The sequence below is a fragment of the Paraphaeosphaeria sporulosa genome (assembly GCF_001642045.1).
Source record: "Paraphaeosphaeria sporulosa strain AP3s5-JAC2a unplaced genomic scaffold CC84scaffold_1, whole genome shotgun sequence".
Classification (NCBI taxonomy): domain Eukaryota; kingdom Fungi; phylum Ascomycota; class Dothideomycetes; order Pleosporales; family Didymosphaeriaceae; genus Paraphaeosphaeria; species Paraphaeosphaeria sporulosa.
The window spans coordinates 2957126-2980812 of record NW_017253360.1 but is presented as its reverse complement, the minus strand read 5'-3'; the positions used below and the strand labels follow the sequence as shown (position 1 = coordinate 2980812).

At 54.7% G+C, this 23687-nt stretch overlaps 8 protein-coding genes across 8 annotated transcripts; 4 read left to right on the top strand and 4 right to left on the bottom strand.

Annotated features, from left to right (window-relative positions):
* Positions 1-72: 72 nt before the first annotated feature.
* On the bottom strand, positions 73-1202 carry CC84DRAFT_1077170 (MOSC domain-containing protein; the record flags this gene model as incomplete). The annotated part of the gene is made up of 2 exons (XM_018173739.1): positions 73-878; positions 938-1202. The coding sequence occupies 2 exons, from the start codon at positions 1200-1202 to the stop codon at positions 73-75; spliced, it is 1071 nt and encodes a 356-aa protein (XP_018042583.1).
* Positions 1203-1754: 552 nt separating this feature from the next.
* Positions 1755-3384, bottom strand: CC84DRAFT_1159563 (uncharacterized protein). The gene has a single exon (XM_018177271.1). The coding sequence runs from the start codon at positions 3300-3302 to the stop codon at positions 2208-2210; it is 1095 nt and encodes a 364-aa protein (XP_018042582.1). The 5' UTR covers positions 3303-3384; the 3' UTR covers positions 1755-2207.
* A 3797-nt stretch (positions 3385-7181) lies between these two features.
* On the top strand, positions 7182-11403 carry CC84DRAFT_1226231 (uncharacterized protein; the record flags this gene model as incomplete). Its single annotated transcript, XM_018183584.1, has 3 exons — positions 7182-7643; positions 7803-10087; positions 10136-11403. 3 exons carry the CDS (start codon positions 7182-7184, stop codon positions 11148-11150), a joined length of 3762 nt encoding a protein of 1253 aa, XP_018042581.1. The 3' UTR covers positions 11151-11403.
* On the bottom strand, positions 11289-12468 carry CC84DRAFT_1159561 (ubiquinone biosynthesis protein CAT5). Its single transcript, XM_018177270.1, has one exon. It carries the CDS (start codon positions 12373-12375, stop codon positions 11554-11556), a length of 822 nt encoding a protein of 273 aa, XP_018042580.1. The 5' UTR covers positions 12376-12468; the 3' UTR covers positions 11289-11553.
* Positions 12469-12752: 284 nt separating this feature from the next.
* CC84DRAFT_1254532 (plus-3-domain-containing protein) lies at positions 12753-14457 on the top strand (the record flags this gene model as incomplete). The annotated part of the gene is made up of 3 exons (XM_018184474.1): positions 12753-12829; positions 12977-13665; positions 13715-14457. 3 exons carry the CDS (start codon positions 12753-12755, stop codon positions 14455-14457), a joined length of 1509 nt encoding a protein of 502 aa, XP_018042579.1.
* A 171-nt stretch (positions 14458-14628) lies between these two features.
* CC84DRAFT_84639 (oxysterol binding protein 1) lies at positions 14629-18294 on the bottom strand. The gene is made up of 2 exons (XM_018187625.1): positions 17867-18294; positions 14629-17813 (listed from the first exon to the last, which is right to left on the bottom strand). The coding sequence occupies exons 1-2, from the start codon at positions 17900-17902 to the stop codon at positions 14868-14870; spliced, it is 2982 nt and encodes a 993-aa protein (XP_018042578.1). The 5' UTR covers positions 17903-18294; the 3' UTR covers positions 14629-14867.
* An 854-nt stretch (positions 18295-19148) lies between these two features.
* On the top strand, positions 19149-21112 carry CC84DRAFT_1159558 (uncharacterized protein). Its single transcript, XM_018177269.1, has 2 exons — positions 19149-19427; positions 19522-21112. The coding sequence occupies exons 1-2, from the start codon at positions 19259-19261 to the stop codon at positions 21078-21080; spliced, it is 1728 nt and encodes a 575-aa protein (XP_018042577.1). The 5' UTR covers positions 19149-19258; the 3' UTR covers positions 21081-21112.
* Positions 21113-22227: 1115 nt separating this feature from the next.
* On the top strand, positions 22228-23372 carry CC84DRAFT_1211808 (uncharacterized protein; the record flags this gene model as incomplete). Its single annotated transcript, XM_018182403.1, has 3 exons — positions 22228-22340; positions 22392-23111; positions 23219-23372. 3 exons carry the CDS (start codon positions 22228-22230, stop codon positions 23370-23372), a joined length of 987 nt encoding a protein of 328 aa, XP_018042576.1.
* Between the last annotated feature and the right edge of the window lie 315 nt (positions 23373-23687).

The window sequence follows — 23687 nt, the reverse complement described above, 5'->3', positions numbered from 1 at the left end:
CTGGTGTTACCTTCTACCGTTGGTTCATGATGCTCAAATTTCAATTTCGGACCTTCGTTACACATACTAATATCAGAATCCCGGTATGTAACGATGCTTGTCCGTGACTTCTGTCACCTCCATTTTCATACCAACCTCAAGCATTCCTCCCTCACCCTGCGGTACACACAGCATCCCAAAACAAGGTTTGTACGTGATGCCCTCGTCAACCCTTCGATACTTCATCAATGTCTCCCACGGCTGTCTCTTATGTTTCTCGGCCGATTCCGGATCCACATTAGGGACTTGGCACCGTGCACAACGCTGTGTAACGTCTAGTATAAAGCTCTGTGTCGCACTTTTGGACCCCGGCTTGGGCGATATGCGCAGCGTCTTCCATCTGTCCTCGTCCCATGGCTTGTTACCCTTGACAATGATATTGGGCCGGAAGCGATGTATGTCGATAGTGATGTCATCGTTCGCACGAATGCGTGAATTGAGTTCATCGATACTGGACTCGCATCCAACAAGGATGGGCATAAGGTCAGGAAAACATGTAGAAGCTGGCCTTCCGAGTATGCTCTCGGCCCCATTTGAGGGCAACTTTCTAGGTGCATCGAAAAACGGCGACTTGTATACCAATCTAACCTCCTTGCCGAAGAACTCGTTGAACGGACCGGTCAGATCCGTTGAGAAAGCATGAGCGGATGTCTCTTTACCCCAGATGTTCGCATCGACGAGCTGAGTGTGTTTTTCCAGCCATTCTTGTGATGGATGGGCGGGAATAGAGAAATGAAGTTTTTGGTCGATGAAATTTGGGGCCGGCGCCACCACAGTCAGAGTATCAGTTTCAGCATTATAGCTTGGACGGATAAGAGTCATCTTGGAGTTCTGACGGACTATAGCGTGTCAGTATACAGTACACTGACAAAGAAAAGCATGCGTTTCAAGCACATACTGGTTTGGAATTCGAGTTTGGGATAGCTGACCCACATCCAGTGCCGGTCTAGGTCAAGTCCTGTAGGCAACAAACGTGCCGACTTGACCGTTATGTAGTGGCATGATTTGATGGGATGAATGTGAATATCGGTGATCTCTGTGGGCGGTGGCAAAGGCCCAGCGGCGCTCTTCTTGGGCCTCTGGGTGAAGTAGAGGTAAGTTATGACAGGAAGCAGGAAAGATGAGATTATAACAGCAAGCTGATAGGTACTGGAGAGCGCCATGGTACTAAAATCTTGATATTGTCCTTCACAGCAAGTCTTCGAAAAGATGTGGTAGGCAAGCCTTTTCTGGCTCAACGTGTAAAGGTGGATAGGATAAAACAAGATATGTGTACAATGTGTGGAGAAGGGTGCCTCAGCAAAACCTTGGCGGGATTAGCAAGTCAAATGTTCCAGACCACCTTGAGTGTTGTCAAGGGGCATTGGTGATCTTCCCCGCTGAAGTGAGGCCGGATGTGGGATATAACGATGACGGCACTGACGATTTGGTGCGTGGAGATCCTGGCGCCAACCAAAAGGGGACTAACGTTGAGATGCCACGAGCGCCAGTCGGCATACTCGAGTTACCGGGGAAGAATAATTGCTGACTGCTACCTGCAACATATCGAAGCTCATACAGTGATGGGCACTTAAGCTGCGATGACCCAGACCCTGCGGCGTGTACACTAGGTGTGGGCGAGAATATGCTTATGAAATTGTCGCATCACACGTCACACAATATGCAGTAAACTATCAACAGTCACATTCGAACAATTGGCCTATTTCGGTATACTGACTCCCTCATTACAGCCATCTTGACAACATTACTCAAACAAGAAACGCTTGCAAGACAGACAACTGGGGTATTATTATAATCAAAAGCACCACAATAGTAGGCCTTTTGAGCGTAGCCGAAGCTGGGGAATCTGACGTAGCAAACATAATCAGAATACATTATGGGTATACCCTACAATCCACCTTTTGCTAAAACAAATAGACAGACATGGACGTTGGAGGTGTATCAAAAAGGAAATAGCTAGAGACCCGTAGAGGTGACACTGTGCTCGTCGGACGCGCCGGTTTAGACGATCGTTACAGTCGTTCGTCGACCTGGTTTCGTGAAAGGCGAGGTTCGGAATCACTTTCTCAGTGAGTAATTGTTTTGTGTTTGTAAAGGAGGGTAGTGTGTGGACGCCGGACCAGCCGGCGGCGAGTAGTGAGCTCATCCGACACAAGGTTAGAGTTGGGTTACCCCCAGTTCAACTCATCGTTCCATCCGATTTCGCGTTGCGAGGAGACAATTGTATGTTGCGAGATGTTGCTGGGTCGACGTCGCATGATCATCCTCGAAAAGCGATTGGTGTGCTCATCCTTTGGCGGTGGCGGTGGAGGTTGGTCAGACATGTGTGAACTCGACGGACGACTCGCGATGTTGATCAGCTTCGGGATGTAACGACGAGAGGCCGATGGAGTACTGGTGTGATGCATGAAGTTCGGGGGCACGCTCTGTCGAGGGTATTGCCCAAAGTTGGCATATTGAGACGTTGGTACTTGCACAACCTCCTTCGGGGCGTTGTAATTCATATACGAGTTCTGTTGTTGGAAGGCGACCAGGTCGGGCGTTGATACAAACCCAGCATTTGACCAATGAGGTTGGAAACCTTGGTTGACAGGCTGAGAGAAATCCGTGGACATGTGCGCCATGTGGCTGGGGTTGAAGCCTCCGAAAGCGCCCATAGCAGGATCAGCAGCCATCGTGTTCTGCGTCATATCAGAAGTGACAGGCCATTGAGCCTGTTGTAGGTCGTGGTGCATCGCATGTGGAGTGTCCACGGGATCGAGATCCATCATATTGTCAGATGTAATGCCATGCGACGAGTGAAGTCGTTGGTCATTTCCGAACTCCATTTCCAGTTTACAGCTAACTGTCTCGCTGGGCTCTGAAGACTCGGGAGCTTCTTGCACTTCGGGCGTTGTCTCAGCTGCAGATTCGGCCATGTCTGCTGGCTCGACCTCGGCCAAATCGTACGTCTCTTGCACAACCTTGTCGACATCGAAGACCCTAGTATCCCATTTGGTCTCAAGCTTGTACCGTAGACGGTTGCACTTCTTTGATTCCCAGGTGAAACGAGGGTAGTCTTGCACGTCGCCGTGCCGTTGGGTCATTAAGCGGGTCCACGATTCAGCGACCTCGGGCTGCTTGAGGAGTCCTAGAATAACGTTGGTGAAATTCCACTTCGATTTCTTCTCCTCAAAGTGCATGGCAATGTGCTCGCATCGCTCTTCCCAGGTCGTCAACAGACAGGCGCAGAAACCACAGCCCCAGGCGTCCTTGTCGTGCATGACAATCTCGTACTTCTTCACACATGGCGACGCCTTCCTGCTAGTCGGTTGTCCGCTTTCTCTCGGTTGTTTGCAGTTCTCGCATCCCTGGCATGGTTAGTGCTGCAAAGGTAAATTGACGATATGACCTTACATGAAGTTTCGTGTGATGCTCGCGGAACCGTTTGCCAGCATGGAATATCTGTTCGCAGTCGGGACATCGCCAAGTGAGACGCTGCTCGTGAAACTCCTCCTCGTGTGACTTCCAGTACGGCTTAGACTTCAATGCCTTGTCGCAAAACGTGCACGCAAAGTTCTTCGGCGCGGAGGTATTTGAAATCGTAGAAAGACGCGACGACGCGGTCGAGAGGCGCGAGGAGACGGCACTGTAGTGCGTGAAGGAGGAGTCGGTGGACGCGATCGAAGACCTAGGATCAGACATCATGCTGGTAACTCTGCTTGACGGTACGCTAAGGAACGAATTGCGGCTGCCGAGGCTGGCCATAGATGACCGGTCAGGGCCCGACATACTAGAGAGGCTGCGCATGGAGTCTACATCATTGTGAGCCATACCTTTACGCGTTGTTATTATGTTAAACTGACCTCCATTGCTTCGGGCGGCTTGCAGGAGAAGGAGAATTTGCTTGTCGTCGAGATGCTTCAATGCATTGATGTGGTCGATAACCTCGGGTGTAAGCGATAGCTGGCCGGACAGACGTGGCGACGGCGACGCGCTCTCCGTCACGCTACTCAGGGGCGTGGAACTTTGAAGGCTACGACGCGGTCGCTTGAAGCTGTTGTTTGCCTGAGGGGTGCCATATTGGTACAGTTGAGGTTCGTCGGTATCCATGTTATTTAGAAGGCGCGTAAAGACTCCAATTTCATCCCGGAAATTGACTGCGGTGAGGCCAGGTTCGACGGGTGGTGTATTGGAGTCGCAATAAAGGAGAGTCGTGTGCCCAGGTGCGAAGGCTTCGAGAAGGAGCGGCGCTTTTGTTCGATGGTTGCAGAGGTCTGCGCTTGGATCTTAGCCCGTCAGAAAGTCATTGATCGTCCAATCTCCCGGGCGGAGCGGATGGCTCTTGTTTTGAGGATAACCCGTTTCATCGGGATGCCCATGAAACCCGCTTGGCATGCACGCTGTCATCCCTCCCCGTGCGCAAGGCTATATGTATATTTAGCACAGGGATGCGACGACTAAGCGTTGTGTCTCTCGCGCTCCGCGCTGTATTCCTCGGGCCTCTGACAACCGCGTACCATAACGCTTTTCGAGCATGCAGCGAGTTCCTCATCGCGCGATCGCTCTCGTGGTTGTAGATCTCCATCCCAGAGCGGCTACGCTGGCGTCGACGGTGTCGCGAACCGTCCAAGGCTGCCGGTTGCTCAATTCAGGGGTAGAGCTATGAAACCACGCTAGTCCGGACGTGGATCCGCTTCTACTCGCCCACGGTCGGCGACAAGAAAACACCATCGTGCACTTCCTCAGCTTCTCAGCACAGCCTTAAGAGAACCGCATCAGGTTTCTCATTGCCTGAGGATCCGTCGCAAAACAGCATCTCGAGCCTTCGCTTGCTGGTGACCTACGACTTGGTGAAGCTGGTTTTGCTTCACTCAACAAACCTTTAATCCTATATCACGATCCGTTGACGTGATTGGGAGAGTTATGTCGCAGTGTTGGGTGATGTTTCTGAGGTTCAAAGACATATGGTGACGACGACTGAGCTACGTTTTGCATCTGCTGTAGTACCTAGATTATCGGTAGAAGGATCCGGAATCGCAGACATCTAGGATACTTCTTGAGTCGTGCTTGCGCTTTAGACGACCCAATGTTCGATATGCCGCCCTAAAAGACATCGCGCGTGGAGCTTGTTGCGCCGTTTGACGCGTAATAGATCGTCAGTCCTGTCACGTGGTTCCCAAGTTCATGAACTTGTCCACGGTAACCCTGCAGCTGTGCCTTTCCGCGGCAGATCCCCCATGAAAGCGAGATAAGGAAGGAATTGTGCATGGCGTCAACGATAGCTCGATGGTTCCCTAGGATATCTCCTATCGACAAGCAAGTTCAATTGGTCCCGGCTTTTGGCTTGGCGCTAGCCCTTCATCTGGGGTACGAGGTTTCACTTCTGCACGTAAGCGGAACAGAAGTACTATTTTCATCGTACCTATAGGAGATGGCCAGAACAAGAAAGAAAATCTACCTCTGGCCCGGCGCACGCCCACGGAGCAGGGGTTGCTGTTGCCGGTCGTATGATGAAAACGAAACATCCGGCAAAAGAGAAAGATGAAGTGCCCCGTTGGCGCTGGTCTCCCAGTTCCCGGGACGTTACAGCATCGGACTGAATCACACGTGCAGTGTGATTGTTTGGTCTCGGGGATACGAATCCGTAAGTAGGCAGACCGGAAGTAATACCACTGCGGAGAGGATCCCGCGTAGGAATTGAAAGAGGCGCAGTGTTGCAGGCTGGATGAATTTCCTGGATCTCTCCAGGAAGCTGACCGGGTTGCACCTGGGCTAAAAACATCTGGAGTGCTGGGCACCGAGACTCCATTACTTCAGCTGGCAGTACTTTCTTAGGAAGATACGTGAACAAGGGGCCAGATGCTCCGTATATGTAAGGACATTGCACAGAGCAATCGCATCGAGCTTGCCACAGCCCGTGCCACAGCCCACACATTCGGCCCGTGTTGGTCAAACACTCGGGGAAGAAGTGATTCGTTCAATGTGAGCTTAGCAAAAGCTCATTGCATACTGAAGAAGTTGGTCCTTTGTTACAGTAGTTTGCGGAAAGCGAAACTACTAAACCGGTCCTGTGGAGCCGTCAGAGTCCAATTTGGGCTGCACACGCTCGATTACGATCAGTTTTAAGATTAGCCAATTAAACATAGAACAAGATCGCTCTGTTCTCGGAAGAGTGCTTCGGCATAATGTCCTAGCTATTACTCGTGGATAGGACTTGGCCGGTGTACACCGAATCAAGGGCATGAATGTCGAACACTTCAGCATACTGTAATGAAATTAGCGAACGTCATTAGAAGCACACTGGACGTTTCAAGAAACATGCTTGGATTGACTCAGTATCCCCTCCGATCTCACCACCATGAAGCCCAAGCTTTCACAACTACAGCGGCGCATTGTGCGAAAGCGGTAACGTTTGCTGTCGTGGTTGTTGGGCATGATATGTATTTGACGTGGGCTTTGATAGTGCGCAGGAGGCTCGCGCATAAGACTTCATGCCCAGGTTTGCCCGCGGCGCAGCGTTTCAAAGCGAGATCGGACACACCTTCACAACAGTCGTAGAGATCGTGAGAAACTCTCACCTCCATCTGTGGCATTGCAGGAGCGTTCCCAGGGTGAGTTGAATTATAAGCGTCAGTTTATTTGTGAACACCGGCCACACTGTCATGTTGGAAGTTTGTACACCCATCATATCAGTGTGTCGTGCTAGAATGCTTCGTGCAGCTCAGTCGAGTGCGTTGTGATCCGTGATCGCTCGTACACCTACTGTCGCCGTGGTTGAAAGGTAATTAATAGACGACAGATTTGACGACGGCGTTGAGCCACCTGTGGCTGGTTCGCGCTTGGACCAGAAATTCGCGAAAACACCACGGCAGTCGCGTAGACGCGTAGTCGCGTAAAGCTAGCCCTCAGATCCCCGCCTTCTCCAATTGCAAGTGCCCTGCTACGTGAGCTCCGACAACACATTCGAACGTTGCCCACCCTACTATCAATTGCATTATTCGAAGTCTTTGCAATTATCAGAACAACATCATCGTTCACTCTCACGTAGTATTGCGTGTCGCACCCACACTAGTCCACAGGGTTGATTGAAGCGCGTAACAACCACTATGGCGGCCATTATGAGCTCCACCGAAGCCCGCCGGAGTACATCACCACGGCCCATGACTTCGGTACACGCTCCACGTGCTGCGAACGCGCTCTCCAAACTCGCAGAGAGCGAGTCCGATTCGGATAACGACGAAGCACTCGTTCGGAGGACAAATGGAAGACTGCTATCCCGATTGCAACAAGCCGTCACAGAGGACTCCTCAGAGGGGGAACAGGGCAACAGCGATGAGGACACCTATGAGCGCACGAAGCGCCGACTCGCTGCGGCTAAATCCGCTGCTGACAGCAGCGGTGAGGAGGAGGAAGACAATGGTCAAGGAGCATATGAGCGTATGAAGCAGCTATTGCTCGCCAGTACGGGCGCGGAGCGCCGACTGGAAACAGAGCCAACTCAAGACGCCCAGAAGCCTGTCGCTGCAGCCGCGGCATCCAGCAGTGAGGATGCAGATGACGCGCCGGTCCGTGGTGCTCGGGTTCGCAAGCTCCAAAAACGGCGGGAACCATCAGAATCCCCCGTAGTCTCTTCTCTCCCTCGCCCACGATCACGCGAACCCTCTCTGGGACTGTTCGTCACACCGGAACCGTCGCCAGCAAAGAGAACAACGCGCGACGCGAACGCATCCGACGATGCCTCGGAACAATCAACGCCTACACGCAGCGCTAATTTCCGAGAGCGAGTTGAACGCATACGCGCCGAGAGGTTGGCCAAACGAGCAGAGGAGAAACAGCGACGCACAAAAAACGCCCGACAACAAGGAGAGCAAGAACCTGAGAGCAACTCAGATGGTGAAGGCAGCCGACGACTCACTCAGCTCGCGAAGCCCACCCGTAAAGCAGGCAAGAAGGCTTTGGAAGCCATGGCTCGGGACCAGCAACGTATCGTCCGGAATATGCAGCTTACGCACCAAGCTAAAACGAAGAAGAGATATGGCACGAAAGATCTCTTTGCGAAGTTCGGTTTCAACCAGGGCGTAGAAGATGCCGAATCGGCGGCTCTCCCAGTATCAGAGAACAGCTCGGTGCCTGCAACCTCGGATGCTGAAGCTGCTCCATCTCGCGACACGCCACCCACAAGCCCGCCGAGCTTTGAAGATGCGTCAGAGAAAGACGACACCTTGGGTAAGCCACATTTGACCGGGGCTGCAGATCCTATGGAGGAGGGTGCTCCTCCAGCACCTACGAAGGTCGACAAAGGCAAAGGCCGCGCGCCAGAGTTCCAGCACCTTCCTCCTAATCAAATAATGCAGCTGGCGCAACCATTGATTGTGCAGAACGCCCTCATAGAGCCTAAAGAATTCGGCTCAGAAATTATGGTGGATCTCGACGACTCAGATGATGAGCCTGAGGTTACAAAACCGAAGAGCCGCTTCCCAATTTTCGATAACCTTCCAGTGCGAAAGGACCGAGAGAGCTCGTCCCTGCTACACCTTCGGCATCTCGCTCAGCTCAGCTCGCCTGGTAAGAGGGGCCCTAAAGGGAAAAAAACCATGAACATGGTTCAGCTGCAAGGGTCCCTCTTCCAGAAGGCTCGCCAGCAAGCACAAACGGAGCGACAGGAGAAAATCGAGATGCTCAGGGCCAAGGGTATTATCGTTGAGACCGAAGAAGAGAAAGAGAAGCGCCAAATGGAGATCGAAGACCTGGTTGCGCAATTTGAGAAGGAGAAAGAAAAGGACCTCAAACTGGCCAAGCGAGAGCGAGAGATCGCAAAGAAGAATGGGGAGATTGGGGACGGCCTAGCGTCAAGCGACGAGGAAGAAGACGAGGACTATGTAGCAAGTGGAGAGGAAGATGAAGTCGCTGAGAATCTGGGCGATGCCGATGAGGTCGAACTCGAGCTTTCCGGTTCGGAAGACGAGGAAGCAGATGACGAGCATGAGCTTGACGAAGATGAAGATGAAGATGATGAAGGCATGCAGGAAGCACCCGAAGCAAACGCTCTGATCGACACAATGGCGGGTGAAGACGAGGACGAGGAATCAGCCAATGATGCGCCAGAAGATGGTGAAGACGACGATATGCTGGGTGCGGAGCCCGAAGAGATTGTGCGCAAGGCGCCCGCAGAACGCACCCGGAAGGTTGTCGTCGATGACGAAGATGACGAGGAGAGCACAGCTCAATTCAACGGATCTCCAACCCAAGTCGCTACACAAGATGAGACTATGGCTGCGTTCGGTTTTGGAGCTACAGCACCGGCAATAGGGCTTACTCAGGCCTTTGCTGGCACCATGGCCATCCTGGAGTCAGGCTCCCAAGCTGATCGATCCCTGACGCAGGAACCTGAACAGGACTCTATCGACTTCCTTCGCAGTTTGCCCGACAGCCAGCCAAGCTTTAGCCAAAGAAACGATATATTTGTACCTAACAGCCAGTCTGCACTTTTCCAGCAGGATGACACTCAGGATGGCTCTGCTCCTCCAATTAACTTGGGCATTAGCCAACTGTTGGAGGAGACCGCGATTTACTCCAACACGCAGGCCTCAGAAGTCCCAGAACCCACTCAGGATGCCGGATTTTTGATCTCTCGCTCACCTGCTGGTCTCATGCCGTCTACTGCTGATACCGTTATGGTCCCCGTACCAGAGTCTCCCATCGCACAACGCAAGGGCAAGCTTAGCAGGAGGCGTAAAGTGGCTACAGTGGTACTATCGGATGTAGATGATGAAAACGTCTTTTCGGCGTCCGATGCCGAAGCCGATGCAGGTCAGCCGGCAACTGAAGATGCCTTCAGCTTCCTCAAGAATGCAGCCAAGCAACAGAAGAAGATCGACCCTTTCAACAAGAAGACTAGTGCAGCGAGAGAGCATCTCGACGAGCAAGCGTACGAATCCGACGATGAGTACAAGGGTATCGGAGGCGCGAGTGATGAGGACAGCGGAGAAGAGGACGCAGATCTTGCTGAGATGATAGACACGAGCGATGTCAAGGTCGACGAGCGGAAAATTGCCGCCTTGTTTGCGTAAGTCTCCAATTCATACACAGTCTCTGCTCTACTAACACTACACAGCGACAAGGCACGCAAAGACCACGACGCGAGCGTAGCCAAGATCTACAAGGACCTCCAGACTGGTGCTTTCCGCAAGCGAGGTGTTGGCGATGCTTTCGACATGTCTGACTCCGAAGACGAGATGGAGATGCGCAGGCGAAAGAAGCAGCGCGAGTTCGATCAGATGTTCCGCGCGCTCAAGCAGGACGAGGCAGTCGGCAAGATGGCGGAGAATCCCAAGCGCAAAGCTTTCTTCGCCACGATAATGGACCACTCCGATGACTCTGATCTCGAGTTCTTGGACGACCCCGAGGAGCCAGCAGCCAACTCAGCGTCCCAGTCTGACGAGGAAAAGCAAGACAAGCAAGAGACGCAAGAAGTCTCCATTCCCGATTCGCAAACCACTCATGCACCTCCGAACTCACTCAAGCGCAAATCACCAGCCGCCGATTCCCAGGAGAAGGAGAACCGCCCGCCTCCTCATCTACGCAGGACAGCTGTTGCCGACGCTATGACGCGCCGCCCCATCTCCGCAGCCGACATCAAAGACTCTGTCGCTGAGCTCCTTGACGACCCCCGCGACGTCGTCCCAGACTCACAATACACCTCCCTCTCCGACTCCGAAGACGACTCCTCCACCACCCCCATGGTCCGCGCTGAGCGCGTCGTCACGAACCGCCTCTCCCGCACCCCATCCCTCGCCACCGAGACATCCACCAAATCAAACATGGCATTCCAGGCGCCTTCGACCGCCGGCGCGGGCGGCTTCCGCGTGCCGTCGCTCATCCGCAGGGCGACTAGTAATCTCTCCGTGGCATCTGAGCGGTCGACATCGTCGGCAGGGCGGAGCAGTGAAGGGGGCGTAAGGATGGGCGGGACGGGGAGGAGTAATATCCATGCACAGGCCAGGGAGGCAGAGAGGAGGGCGGTGTTGGATAAGGTGGAGGGGAAGAGGAAGGAGGCGTTGAAGAAGAAGGTGGGGTTGGCGAGGGGGAAGAGGAGCGTGTTGAGTCGGTTGGGTGGGGGCTTCGAGTGAAATGTTTCAGGGCTGGGTTTGCGTTTGGAGTTAGGCGGTTGGAATAAGGTGCCGCAGGGCGTTGACTGAGCGTTCGATACTCCGATGTGCGGAATTTGATCATCTTCTCTGACCACGACCTACACCTAGCTTTTGTGCAATACGTGGCCTTGAATTGAAATCTATGCAAGCTGAAATGTTCGTAAGATCGAAGAGAGACGGATACGGGATACGCTACATATGGTACAGTTACAAAACACGAGAAGACAGATACATAGTTACAAGCACAAAGTACATGTGTGAATCCAACGCAATCGTCTAGTAGAATACACAAACGTTTCGTCGTTTAGGTTTAACGTGGGTGAGCAGCGGTGTGGTCGCCAGCATCGTACACCATATCTCGATACAAATACACATGGTCATCTTACACTCTCTCGCTAATCCAAATTGCCGTCCGACAGCCCCCTCTTATAACATTGGTCAGCAGCTCATAGGGCTTCGCCTCCTTGCTGTCATTCTCCACGGCATGATCCAGATGCTCGAGCTCCTCGTCCCGTATCCGCCTCAACTCGTCAATCAGCACCGTCAGCTCGTCGCCCAGCGTCTCGCCCCGGGCCTCGAGCTTGTCGGCCCAGTCCAGCAGCACGCGCACCTGCTCGTTGTAATGGGTCCCGATCTCGGTCTCGACGGCCTCGGTGCAGGCCATGGCGGCCTCCTTGCCGATGACGGCGGTGCCCCACCCGAGGACGGTGGCGGCGGCGTGCCAGACGGGATACATGGCGGTGGGGCGGACGCGGTGCTTTGCGAGTATCGAGTTGAAGTAGCGGAAGTGGCCGACTTCCTGGTCGTGCATGTGCTTCATGAGGCCCTTTAGGTGCGGGTGTGCGCGGAGGAGAGGTGGGGTTTGCGCTGCGTAGATGAGGACTGCGGCGAGCTCGCCGGCCTGGTTGACGCGCAGCGCCGAGTCGAGGAAGTCGTGCTGCTCCTGCGAGAGCAGCTTTATGGGGGTGCCGGCGGCGGTGTTGTGCGGGGTGGGGAGGTCGGAGTGGTCGGCATGGTCTTGTGGTATTGCGGCTGCGACGGAGCGCTTCGTCGGGGAGGACTGGACGGCGTGTGCGGGCGAGGAGTGGATTCGCCGCCGGGGGCGGGCAATGCAGCAGGGCACGATGAATTGGGCGACGGGGTGCTGGGTGCTGCGGGCGGCGGCGCGGGCCAATGGGCGTGTGGCAAGGAGCGCAGACGCCATGGTGTCTATGGTGTCTAGAGAGGCGCGCAGCAGAGTGAAGGCAGGCGGCAGCGCGGCGATGTTGTTGCGGTGCCGCTGGGTGGGCGCAACGCGGAATCGATGAGGCGACGACCGAAAAGTGACCCACGGGCGCCAGTCACGTCAGTGTCCCGAATCGCGCCGCCCGAGCAAGGGTCCGAGTGCCAATCCCAGCGCTTTGCGGCTGGGCCACCGCGTCTTTCTTTAAAGTGACATCCATTCCCACCCCCTCGCCGCCAACCCTCGTCCTTTCACCCCAGCTTTGCCTCCCATCCGCCCACGCGCCGACCCGCGCACGCTCGCCGCGTCACCCATACCACACCCACGCGTTGCGTTCGATCGCCGGCACCGCACTCGCCATGTCTGACGATTTCGACGACGAGCTCCTCGCCCTCGCTGGCGGCGACGAGGAGATCGACATCGAGGAAGGCGAAGCGTGAGTCTCCCCTTCACTTGCGCTGCCTTGCCGCATCTCGACCCGCTTCTTGCTCTCTTTGCTTCCCGTTGCGGCTCGTTCGACTGCACCTCGTCGCGCCCCTCTCCTTTCTCTTTGCCCCGCCAACATGTCGTTAACGCCACCCAGCTCATCAGTAGCCGCCTCATCGCCCAACTCGCTTGGCTCCGGCGACATGGACGAGTCGGACTCGGACCGCGATGACGAACCCCCTGCGCGCGACTCGGGCGTGCTGTACCCGCTCGAAGGCCAATTCATCGATCTGAGGGACAAGCAGAGGATCATGAGCATGTCGCAGCTCGAGCGCGAGGAGATCCTGGGCCAGCGAGCCGAGGAGATCAGCAGGACCAACTTCCAGGCTGAGCTGCAGAAGCGCGCCGCCATGAACAACAAGAAGCGGAAGGCTGATTCGGAAGAACCTGAGGATTCTCGCAAGAGTAGCAGGCAGGTGAAGCCGAAGAGGAACGCCGCACTCGATGCATACACAGCTGCCCGCGAGCAGAAAGGCCAGCAACGGCAGCGCGCAGACGACAGCCGCAATGACCGTCGGCGGTCAGATTCTCTTGGCAGAGACGGCGGCTCAGATGTCGATGCCGAGGGCGAGGAGGATGTCGACTGGGACAACGAGCGAAAGCCCGCTGTCCGTGAGGATCTCCCTGTCACGCTGAGGGATGTCGAATCCATTCGCATTGGACGAGGCTTCTTTTCCAAGGTCTGTTTCTGGCCTGGCTTTGATGAGGCTATGAACGGCGCCTTCGGTCGCATAGGTATTGGACAAGACAAGGGCAGGACTGTCTACAGGATGGCACAGATCAAGGGTACGTTCCACAGACTCGAATCCTCAGGCCCCAACTGAAGACCCCCCAGGCTTCCAAGCAGGCAAACCGTACGTCTTCGACGGCAAGGACGGCCAGCGCATCGCAACAGACCAATACGTCATCTGCAAGCACGGCTCAACCCAAAAAGAGTACCCCTTCCAATACCTCTCCAACCAGCGCTTCACCGACGCCGACTTCGACGCCTACCGCCACGCCCTCTCAGAAGCTGGCACAAAGCTCCCTACGCAATCCTACGTCACCCGCAAAATCGACGAGATCAAGGCCTTTGACAACCGCTTCTGGACCGACGACGACATCAACGCCCGCATCCAGAAGTCCAACAAGTACGCACATTTGCTCCACCGCGACCGTGGGGAGGAGGCCGCGCCAAGGATCCCTACCCAGTCCGAAGCCGCCGCCAATCGCCTCGCCGAACTCAACCGCAAGAACCGTGAGGCCGAGCGTGAACGTATTCGCGTGCTGCAGCTCGAAGAACGCAAGGAGAAGATGAAGGCGCGGAAGCGGGCCGAGGACGACGCACGGCGGAAGAAGGCCGAAGAGGAGAAGCGCAAGGCAGAAGAGGAACGGAAGAATCTTCTTTCCGTCGACGACCTGTTTGACGGGGGCAGCTCGAGGGCGAGCAGCGTCGCCAAGGAGGAGACGCCGAAGCCCGAGGGCGAGGCCAAGAAGAAGGAGAAGAGTGAGCGCAAGGGACTGCCCACATTTAGGAAGCCGAAGATGGACGACGATATCATTGCGTCCATGGACATTGGGCTTGACATCGAGATCTGAGGAATGCGTTTTGCGGCTCGGCGTTGCGACTTGTGGCGCTCAGTTCAACCCTCGTTTCTCTTTGCCTTTGTGGGACGCTCCGGCGGGTATGCGAGCTGTGGGAAAATTGAGTGTGCTGTATTATATTGACTTGGCCATCTCAAGGGTACATAGCATGGCGTTTTTTTGGCATGGCGCGACGGGCATCAGGCATCTGTGAACTTTCCCCACACAAAAGACCCTGCTACATCGTAGAATTGCTGATACCTCGCTTGATCGCGAGGCTCAACCTTCCAAATACACCCAAGATCTTGAGGCAACACATGTTTCTCTTCTCGCACAAGATGACATAGGGACCACCGTAGATTTCGTTTTTGCTCTCACATTCACGATGTCATCATGCTTTCCAATGCATGCGCCCCGCAGCCCCTCTACAACTGGAACACATCCGTGACGCCCTCCCAGTCCCCCCGCTCACGACACTCCCAGTACCCCTCCTTCCCAGACTTGAGCCGCCACACCTCCTCGCCGCCCAACGCACTCTCCACCTCGGGTCCACCCTTGACAAACCACTTGGGCGTCCACTCCTCCCCATGCTCCTCCATGACACGCCTCCTCGCGCGCTGCCGCTCTTCCAGACGCGCCTTAAGCCCCTCCGCAGAATCCATGTCCTGGTTTTCCGCCGCGCGCTGGTCGGGCCGGAGCCTTGAGTCCGTCGGTGGAAGGTGGTCTTTCTCTAGCGGGCTGATCTCATTCAAACTCGCCGCCCACGTGGTGAACCCGTAGTGCTTCTCGGGCTTGTCGACGAGCGCGCCGACCTTCCACACTGTCTTGCCCGTGGGCGTGAGCACGAGGTCGCTCGTCCACTTGCCCTGCGCGCCGGCGGTGAGCGTATTGCCCGAGTTGTCGAATGTCTGCACGGTGACTTCCTCGGAGCGGCCGGCGAACATACCGCCTGCTTTGAACGTGCAGACGGCCTTTGCGCCTGTTGTCTCGCAGAGGACTGTCATGGTGCCTGTGGGCTCGATGTATTTTTCGCCGGCGATGACGTTCCGGAGAAAGCTGCTTGCGATGGTCCAGCTGTAGTGCTCACCTGCGTCGTGCAAGAACACTCTTGCCTTCCCGTCGGTGTTGATTTCAAAACTTTTACCCCAGAACTTCTGGACTGGGGTGGGAGCTTGGACAAACGTCCAATTCGTAGATTCAGCGTGACATGCCATGCGTACGGGCCGATGAACGACTTTTTCAGCAACGAATCTAAAGCCTTTGTCTTCACGGACGAGCTCGAAGGTCTCGCCTAGCATAGGGTTGAACGGCTTGCGCACGGCGCGTTCCTTGACGCGAGCATTGCTAAAGGCGGAAATGGCAAAGGCAGCCATGTATACCAGGCGCTCCCCTGTCTCCGCGGGAACTTGAGTCGCGGTGTCGAGGAGCTCGGTATATTCGAGCTGTTCGGCCAGACGTTGCAGTGCAGATGTAGGCTCGTTAGATGTTACAGGCATAGCGATGGTACTAAGATCCTTCCCGACATTCTTCCTGAGGAAAGCGATCAGACTTGGAGGCGTAGTCTTCGATATTGGGACATCTCTGCGACGGGGCACTGGGTCTGACGGGAGTGGAGTCAAGGACTTGGGCTTCTTTGGAAAGATGGATGGCTGAACTTCCAAGGATGCGCGGTTGTCAAAGAAGCCACCTCCTTCGTTGTCAGAGGATGATTCGGATCCACCATCGGAGACGTCATCGTGCGAACGAGCCCCTGAGCTATCGCGACGAATGGTAAGGAGTTGCGAGTGCGCAGTTCCACCGTCGGTGGCATCGAAGAATTCGTCCGCAGATTCTTGCGAGTCTATACTTCGCCTAGAAGATATGGCCGATAAAGGTGCAGGGGTACGTCTTTGTCGGCTTTCAGAGATTAATGCAGAAAACTCTTTAACCACTGTGTCAAGGTCATGTAAAAGCTCCATGCAATGATCGTGAAGGCCGTCTTCATGTGTTGAGTTTGCAACACTGAGGCGGTTGTTTCGTTTCGGAACCGACAGACTCCCATTGGGAGGAAGGGGAGGAAGAGGAGGAACAGGCGGGACAGCGCTCGGTGCTGCAACCCCTGTCTGAGCAGAGACACTTCTTCGGAACAGGCTCGAAGGGCTGTGGCCTCCCGAACTGCTTGCTTTTCGTTTCCAAAATGCCTTCTTGTCGAAGCTTTTGTCGTCCAGGAAGAAGTCGCTGCTCTCTTCCGATGGACTGGGTGACAAGCTGTCCTGAGGCTGTCTGACTGGAACGGGCGCTGATGCTGGCGCTTGGTTGTATTTTGGGTCTGTGTCCTGAGCAAGTCTTCGTACCGCATCTCTTGTGCCTGCAATTCTGCCTACCAGAGTTTCGACTCTGGCCCATTCGTTTTCTTCTGCTGCATTCAGAATGTGGGATCCGCTCTTAGAGGAACTGTCAGGTATCTGCAGTGTTGGCGAGGCGATCCCTGCATGCCGCGAAGCTCGATCGAGTGCGTCCCTCCATGTGTCGAAGTCTTTCGTGTTGTTCGTCCGCAAGTGCCAGATCTCCGCTCCCGAGTCTACCGATATTTCCCGCGTCTCTTCATTCGCGCCAATGGCGGCTAGCGAAAGGGGAATGGCACCACGCAACGCGGAAGAATGGTCGTTCCGGTAGTAAGAGAGCGTCGAAGATGTAAAGTCGAGCGAAAAGAATCGCCTAGCGTATCCCTGGTTCCTCTTCCTCCGCTTCTTCTGCAGGACACCAGTGAGGAACGAAGAGCTCGCCGACGGGGCGACTGCGTACGACGACTTGGGTCGATCAGCGAGCGGCGGATGCGGCAGCGACTCGGAAGACTGTGCCGCCGTTGGTCCCAGTGCTGGGCTCGACCCTAGGCTGGTCGAACTTTGCCCGCCCATGGCCTGGGCATAGTGCATGTGGTGTCCTGATTTGGGTGGTGCATTGGTCGGGTATGTCATCAGCACGAAGGTGACCATTTTGGAGACGGTCTTGGAAAAGGTGTTGTCAAAGACCAGACCGTACATGCCACCCTCGTGGTCGGGTACATCCCAAGTCCCCATGGACACTTTCTCGGCCTCGCATTTCCCGACCCAGTGAACCTGCTTCAGGCCAATCTTGTCCAGCTTCTCGAAGACGACGGTTCTGTCATTGCGCGAGGTGGACTGGCCACGCCCGCGCCCGGAGGGGTTGGGCACTTCGAGGCCAGGTGTCGGAGGCGGTTCGAAGGTGGAGACGGCGGTGACGGTGGTTGTATTTCCGGTCGCTGCGCCGGGGTGCTTGTACAGACCGAAGTTGATCGACTTCTTGTGCGGCTGTATGCTCCAGGAGATTGTGTGTCCGGCAGACACGTTCACCCAGCGGACGAGGTACGACTAGGCTGGCGGTCAGCAGCGGCGAGCGCGCGCCGTGGCGGTCGGGGACTTGCCTTGCTGTGGACTTCGAGCTGCTCCATGCCCGCCATGGCTGCGGTTTACCACAATCGCTTGTGCCGGGTGTGGGCGTGGCTCTCTGCAGCTTTCCCCGCCGTGGCAGCCGGGCAGCGGGACAGCAACAAATAGTCGGTTCTGAGAAGGGTCCACGTCACCGGCGTTCAGCGAATGTAATGGTACGGTGACAATCGAATGTGCATTGCGGTGCGACGTTAGCAATAAAGCATGCAAGCACGAATAACGAGACTGGTCTCGCAGCAATATAACGTCGACTGCCAGGAATCTTGGAAGCGGCTGTTGAAAGGGTTGGTGCCTGCCTCGGAGGAAGCTGCGGCGCGAGCTGCGAAATGCCCAAGCGATTGGGGGCCGCCGGGCGAATGCGGTCACCGTCTGTCCAGTGCGCGATTACTCGGGTGATGTCAGGCTTGTGTTTACAGCAGGTTAGGAATGCCATCGGCCTGGCTTTTCGTATCCTGCGTATCCGGCGTGTCCTCGAGCGCCGTGCGGCTGGGATTGCCGCGTCGCCAGCCATCGCTCGCATCCCGGGCGATCATCGTCAGCCACACTTTGATCTCAGCTCGGCCTTACTTTTGCCTTGCCCAACTGGTCATCATCGGCTTTTCCTCGCCCCAATGCCCACGCCAACGCCGCTGTGGTGACTGAACGGTCCTACTTCGTTTGAACGCCGTTCTTTGCGCCATGGCGGTCACGTGACGGTCTGCGACAGACGTTCTGGCGTGTAAGGACTTGACCACGAATTAACACAAAGCAAGGTTATACGGATGACATACCCAGCTTATATGTCTTAACGACTGGTGTACTGCAGGCCTCGTGCCGGCTGACGACTCAACACTAGTCGAGTCGCGCACTGCAGCAGCTCAGGGATCGATTTAAGCCTTCGAATAGTCAATGAAGTCAACATATATCGACCAACAGTTGGGTGGAGCCGATTGCCTGTTATTCGAGTTAGTGGTCCACATAACGACCGAAGTAGTGAGGATCCATGGGGTTCCAAGACCCAAGACAACACCTGGGCGTGGGCTCCTAATTACCCTATGCACCTCTCTCTCTACACTCATCAGTCCAGGCACTACCCGTCGCGCCATCTACATTCGATGCGCGCACCAGCGATGGCTTGTTCCCCGCACGCTACAACGGTTAAACGGAGGAATTCCGGGCACCGGGCAGAGACGTTCACTTCTACCGGTTGCTCATCCTTCCCGCTGTTCCTAAAGCGCTGCAAAGAGTACATGTTCTTCGACTAGGCAAACGGATCTGCATATACGTTCCTTGGCCAGAGTCGCTCATGCACAAGCTATTAAATAAAGCGAGAGCCACCATGATCATCGTTTTCGTCGCAGTACCATACCACAGGTAGTCCCACCATCATGAAGCTCTTGCTCGCTTTCCTGAGCCTTGCTCTTGGCATACTGGCGGAGAGCTATCAGACTGGCAATGCTACTTTCTATAACCCAGCACTCCCTGGATGGCACTCTGATCCGTCTTGTATCCGGAGAGACGATACCTTCTTCTGCGTAACATCAACATTTATTGCTTGTACGTAACTCTGGCATTCAGCTCGCGTGACTGTCGCCAGGCAGTCGCGCCCCATCCTCAGGGACGATGAGCTAACAGTGAATCTCGGCCTTAGTCCCCGGTCTTCCTGTCTATGCATCCAAAGACCTGCGCAACTGGAGGCTTATCAGCCATGTCTGGAACCGTGAGTCGCAGCTGCCGGGGGTGAGCTGGAATACGACCCAGCAACAGCAGGGCATGTACGCCGCGACGATTCGTGAACACAAAGGAGAGATATACGTGGTTTGCGAGTACCTGGGTCTATCTCAGGGTATCATTGGTGTTTTGTTCAAGACCAAAGATCCTTTCAACGACGCAGCTTGGAGCGATCCCGTCACGTTCTCCCCCAAGAAGATCGACCCAGATCTCTTTTGGGACGATGATGGCACGCTATATGTGGCGACACAAGGTATCATCTTACAAAAGTTAGATATGGAGACCGGTGAACTCAGCCAGCCGCCGATCAGCCTCTGGAATGGAACTGGCGGTGTATGGCCTGAAGGACCTCATATCTACAAGAAAGACGGATATTACTACCTACTCATTGCCGAAGGCGGAACTGCAGAGGACCATTCCATTACGATGGCGCGGTCTCGTAAGCTCACCGGGCCCTACGAGGCATATGCAGGAAATCCTGTGCTTACAGCTCGCGGCACACAGCGATACTTCCAAACGGTCGGACACGGGGACCTGTTCACCGACAAAGCTGGGAACTGGTGGGGCATGTGCCTTGCGACACGGTCCGGGCCTGCATATGAGATATATCCTATGGGCCGTGAAGCCGTTCTTTTCCCAGTAACCTGGGAAGAAGGCGAATGGCCGGTAATGCAGACAATCGAGGGCAGAATGAGTGGATGGCCAACCATGCCCCCACCTAATCGCCGCATCCCTGGTGATGGACCGTTCGTTGCCGACCCAGACTCATATGATTTTGAAGCGGGCAGCTCCATTCCGAAGAATCTCATCCACTGGCGCGTCCCAGCTGAAGGAGCCTTCAAGATCTCGAAGAAAGGTCTGCAAGTCACACCTTCACGTGCAAACTTAACAGGCACTCCTTTCGGCAACGTCGAGACCAGCGGCCAACGGGGGCTTTCCTTCATCGCTCGCAGACAAACAGATACTCTGTTCACCTACAGCGTAGACCTAGTCTCAAAGCCAAAAAACGCCAACGAAGAGGCTGGTGTATCAGTCTTCCTTACCCAGGTGAACCACCTGGACCTTGGCGTCGTCCAGCTCCCTCCCACGAAGCCCTCAGAAGAGCCTCAGCTCGCCTTCCGTTTCCGCGTCACTAGCGACAACGTCCCCATCGCCGTTCCGGAACCGCACATTGTGCCGGTCCCCGCTGCATGGAAACAATCGAACCTGCGATTGCAGATATCGACGTCGAACAACGTGACCTACGAGTTCTCCGCTATGAAGGCTGGTCATCCCGAGTCGGCTATCAAGATGGGGACTGCCTCCGCTCAGCTCGTGTCCGGTGGAAATGGCACGTTCGTGGGGAGTCTGGTAGGAGCTTATGCGACATGTAATGGAGCTGGCAAGGGAGTCGATTGTCCAAGGGGGGAGCCTGCTGTTTTTAGCAGGTGGAGATATACTGGGAAGGGACAGCAGATCTCGATCAATGAGGTGGTATAGAAGCTAAGATCAGATACTTGACTTCTTTGACTGAGGCCTTGTGCAGGTGAAGTCGTAGTCTCTGACCAGAATGACTAAAATCGTCTCGGACGAAACTGCTGTAGTGTTGCACGTGATGCAGAAGTCCAAAAACCACGTGCTGTCCCTGTTCCTGCTGTGAGGAAGCTCTGGCCACACTAGACTAAAAACAGAGGCCTCGCCCGACGACCTCGCCCGAAACGAGTGTCTTCGGGTGCGAGCTACACGAGTAGCGACTCCGATGACGCCCGACGCGTTGTTCCCTCGCTGCGTGACCTTGCCTCGGCGGAAATCACAAGCCTTCGCGCCGTCTCGAAGTATCCAGCTACTCCGCCATCTCCATTTGAACATTGAAGGCCACGCGTAGCAGGTTGTGAGCCATAGCGCGACGTTCGTCCACTTCATCACATTTATTCGACGGCATACTAGAGGCTGGTCAGCTCATGCGACAATTCAAAAGTGTTGCGTTCATATTTGAATAAAGTGGATCCTACACGGAACAATGCTGGACGGACGGCCAGATTCCGAGACTACAGCTGATTTCTCGTCACATGACCTTGCTGCAGACCAGACAATGGCTTTGTGGGGTGTGGGGACGATGTTTTGACAGTGCCAACTAAGATCAGACCTAGACGCGGTATAAATGAATCATAAAGGGCGGCCTCGGACGACAGCCATTCTCCAACAACAATAGTTCAGCATTGCGACATAGGTGCAAAGACGAAATTGTGCCACGGAATAATTTTTCCATGTCTCCACCGCGTGCCCTTCTCGAACCTACATCGCGCCTTTCCCAACCCGTCACGGATCGTGTCCTCCATGCTAGAGCCGCACCCCTCCCCGCTGTCGATCAAGCCCATACAAGCTTTCGGAAATCGTTCTTTAGCCCTTCTACGCAGCGTCTTAGTCGCCTTCGGGCATTCATTCGCTTCGTCGATACTAGGTCATAAGGAGCTTCTTCATTTGAGTTAATCTAATTTACCTGGTTCGCCCGGCATGGATGGTCCACCTCCGCAACCCTGGCACTTGGATAGTCTGGTACTTCCAAATACCTCCATTTTATACATAACCCACTTTTCTTCCGTCAACGTTGTCTTCACTTCATTTGCTTCGAAGTTTCGGTCTCAAAATGAAGTCCTTTGGTCTTACTCTCTCACTGGCAACAGCTGTCATTGCAGCTCCACTGACTGAGCGTGCGTCAACATGGTCAGGATGGAAAGGCGTGAAATACTTCTTCGTCTTGTGAGCTTTCATGAAAGCTTCCATATCTACGTCGCTAACAGTCGTCTCCAGTGGCGACTCGTATACCCAGACTGGGTTTGATCCGAAGTCCACACAGCCCTCCACAACAAATCCTTTCGGCAACCCACCTTGGCCTGGCTGGACCTCTTCCAATGGACCAAACTGGGTTGGTTTCTTGACTGCGACATACAACAAGACCAAGATCCAAACGTACAACCTGGCTTATGGCGGTGCTACCGTAGACTCCGCCCTTGTTGCACCCTACACTCCGACGGTTTTGAGCCTCAAGAACCAGGTGCAGGATCAGTTCCTCCCGATCTACGGGTCTCATCCGTCTTCTGTACCATGGAAGGATAGCAATTCACTCTTTGCCTTCTGGATCGGCATTAACGACGTGGGCAATTCGTGGTGGTTGAGCAACGCCACCGCTCTATACGACCAGATCTTCACAGTGTACGATGGGCTGTTGGAATCAATCTACGCCACTGGCGCGAGGAACTTCCTATTCCTGTCAGTGCCACCTGTGAATCTGGCGCCGCTCACACTAGCGAACGGAGACTATGCGATCGAAAACGAGGGCAAGATGATCGAGACCTGGAACGCCAAGCTGAAGAATCTCACAACCTCTTTCTCAAACAGACACAACAATACCCCCAAGATCTTCATACATGATACGCACACGCTTTTCACGAACGTTATCAACGACCCCAAAACATATGAGCAAACTGCTGGTTTGAAGAACACCACGGGGTACTGTACCGCTTACGAAAAGTAGGGTTCCCCCTCATTCCCTTCCTGCGGTCACGCCAGCGTGACTTGCGCGAATATTTGGTCCTTTTCGCAGCACTGCATACGAGTTTGTACTGACAACATGACAGTGGCACGCCTACCTGGTACACATCTGACCCTAGCTGTTTGTATCCTGTCAACGAGTATCTATGGCTCAACAGCCTGCACCCTACGTTCCCCATCCACAACGCTACAGCCGCATCGGTGGTCAAGACACTCGGTGGTAGCGGGAAGGTTATTTGAGTGGAAGGCCTCTTATGCTCTTCTTTTCTCCAACTTGTATATATCTTCTGCACGCTATCATAGCGTCTTGTCTATATGTTGTCGTCAATATGGCTACAAAGCGGCTGCAGTATGGAAAATGTCTGGCCCTCGTGTCTCTTCCGCGACTCCTCAGCCGGAAATAATGCTTGTCTCTTTCCCTCTCGCATTCAGACATGAACGCCCAGTGCCAGCCCAATATGTCGATTTCCCACAGGATTCGCTTCCAAAAATACGCTATGCTTTTTCCCACGTTTTCTTCCAAGGCGGGCTTCGGAGGGATGGCCGCGACTAAAA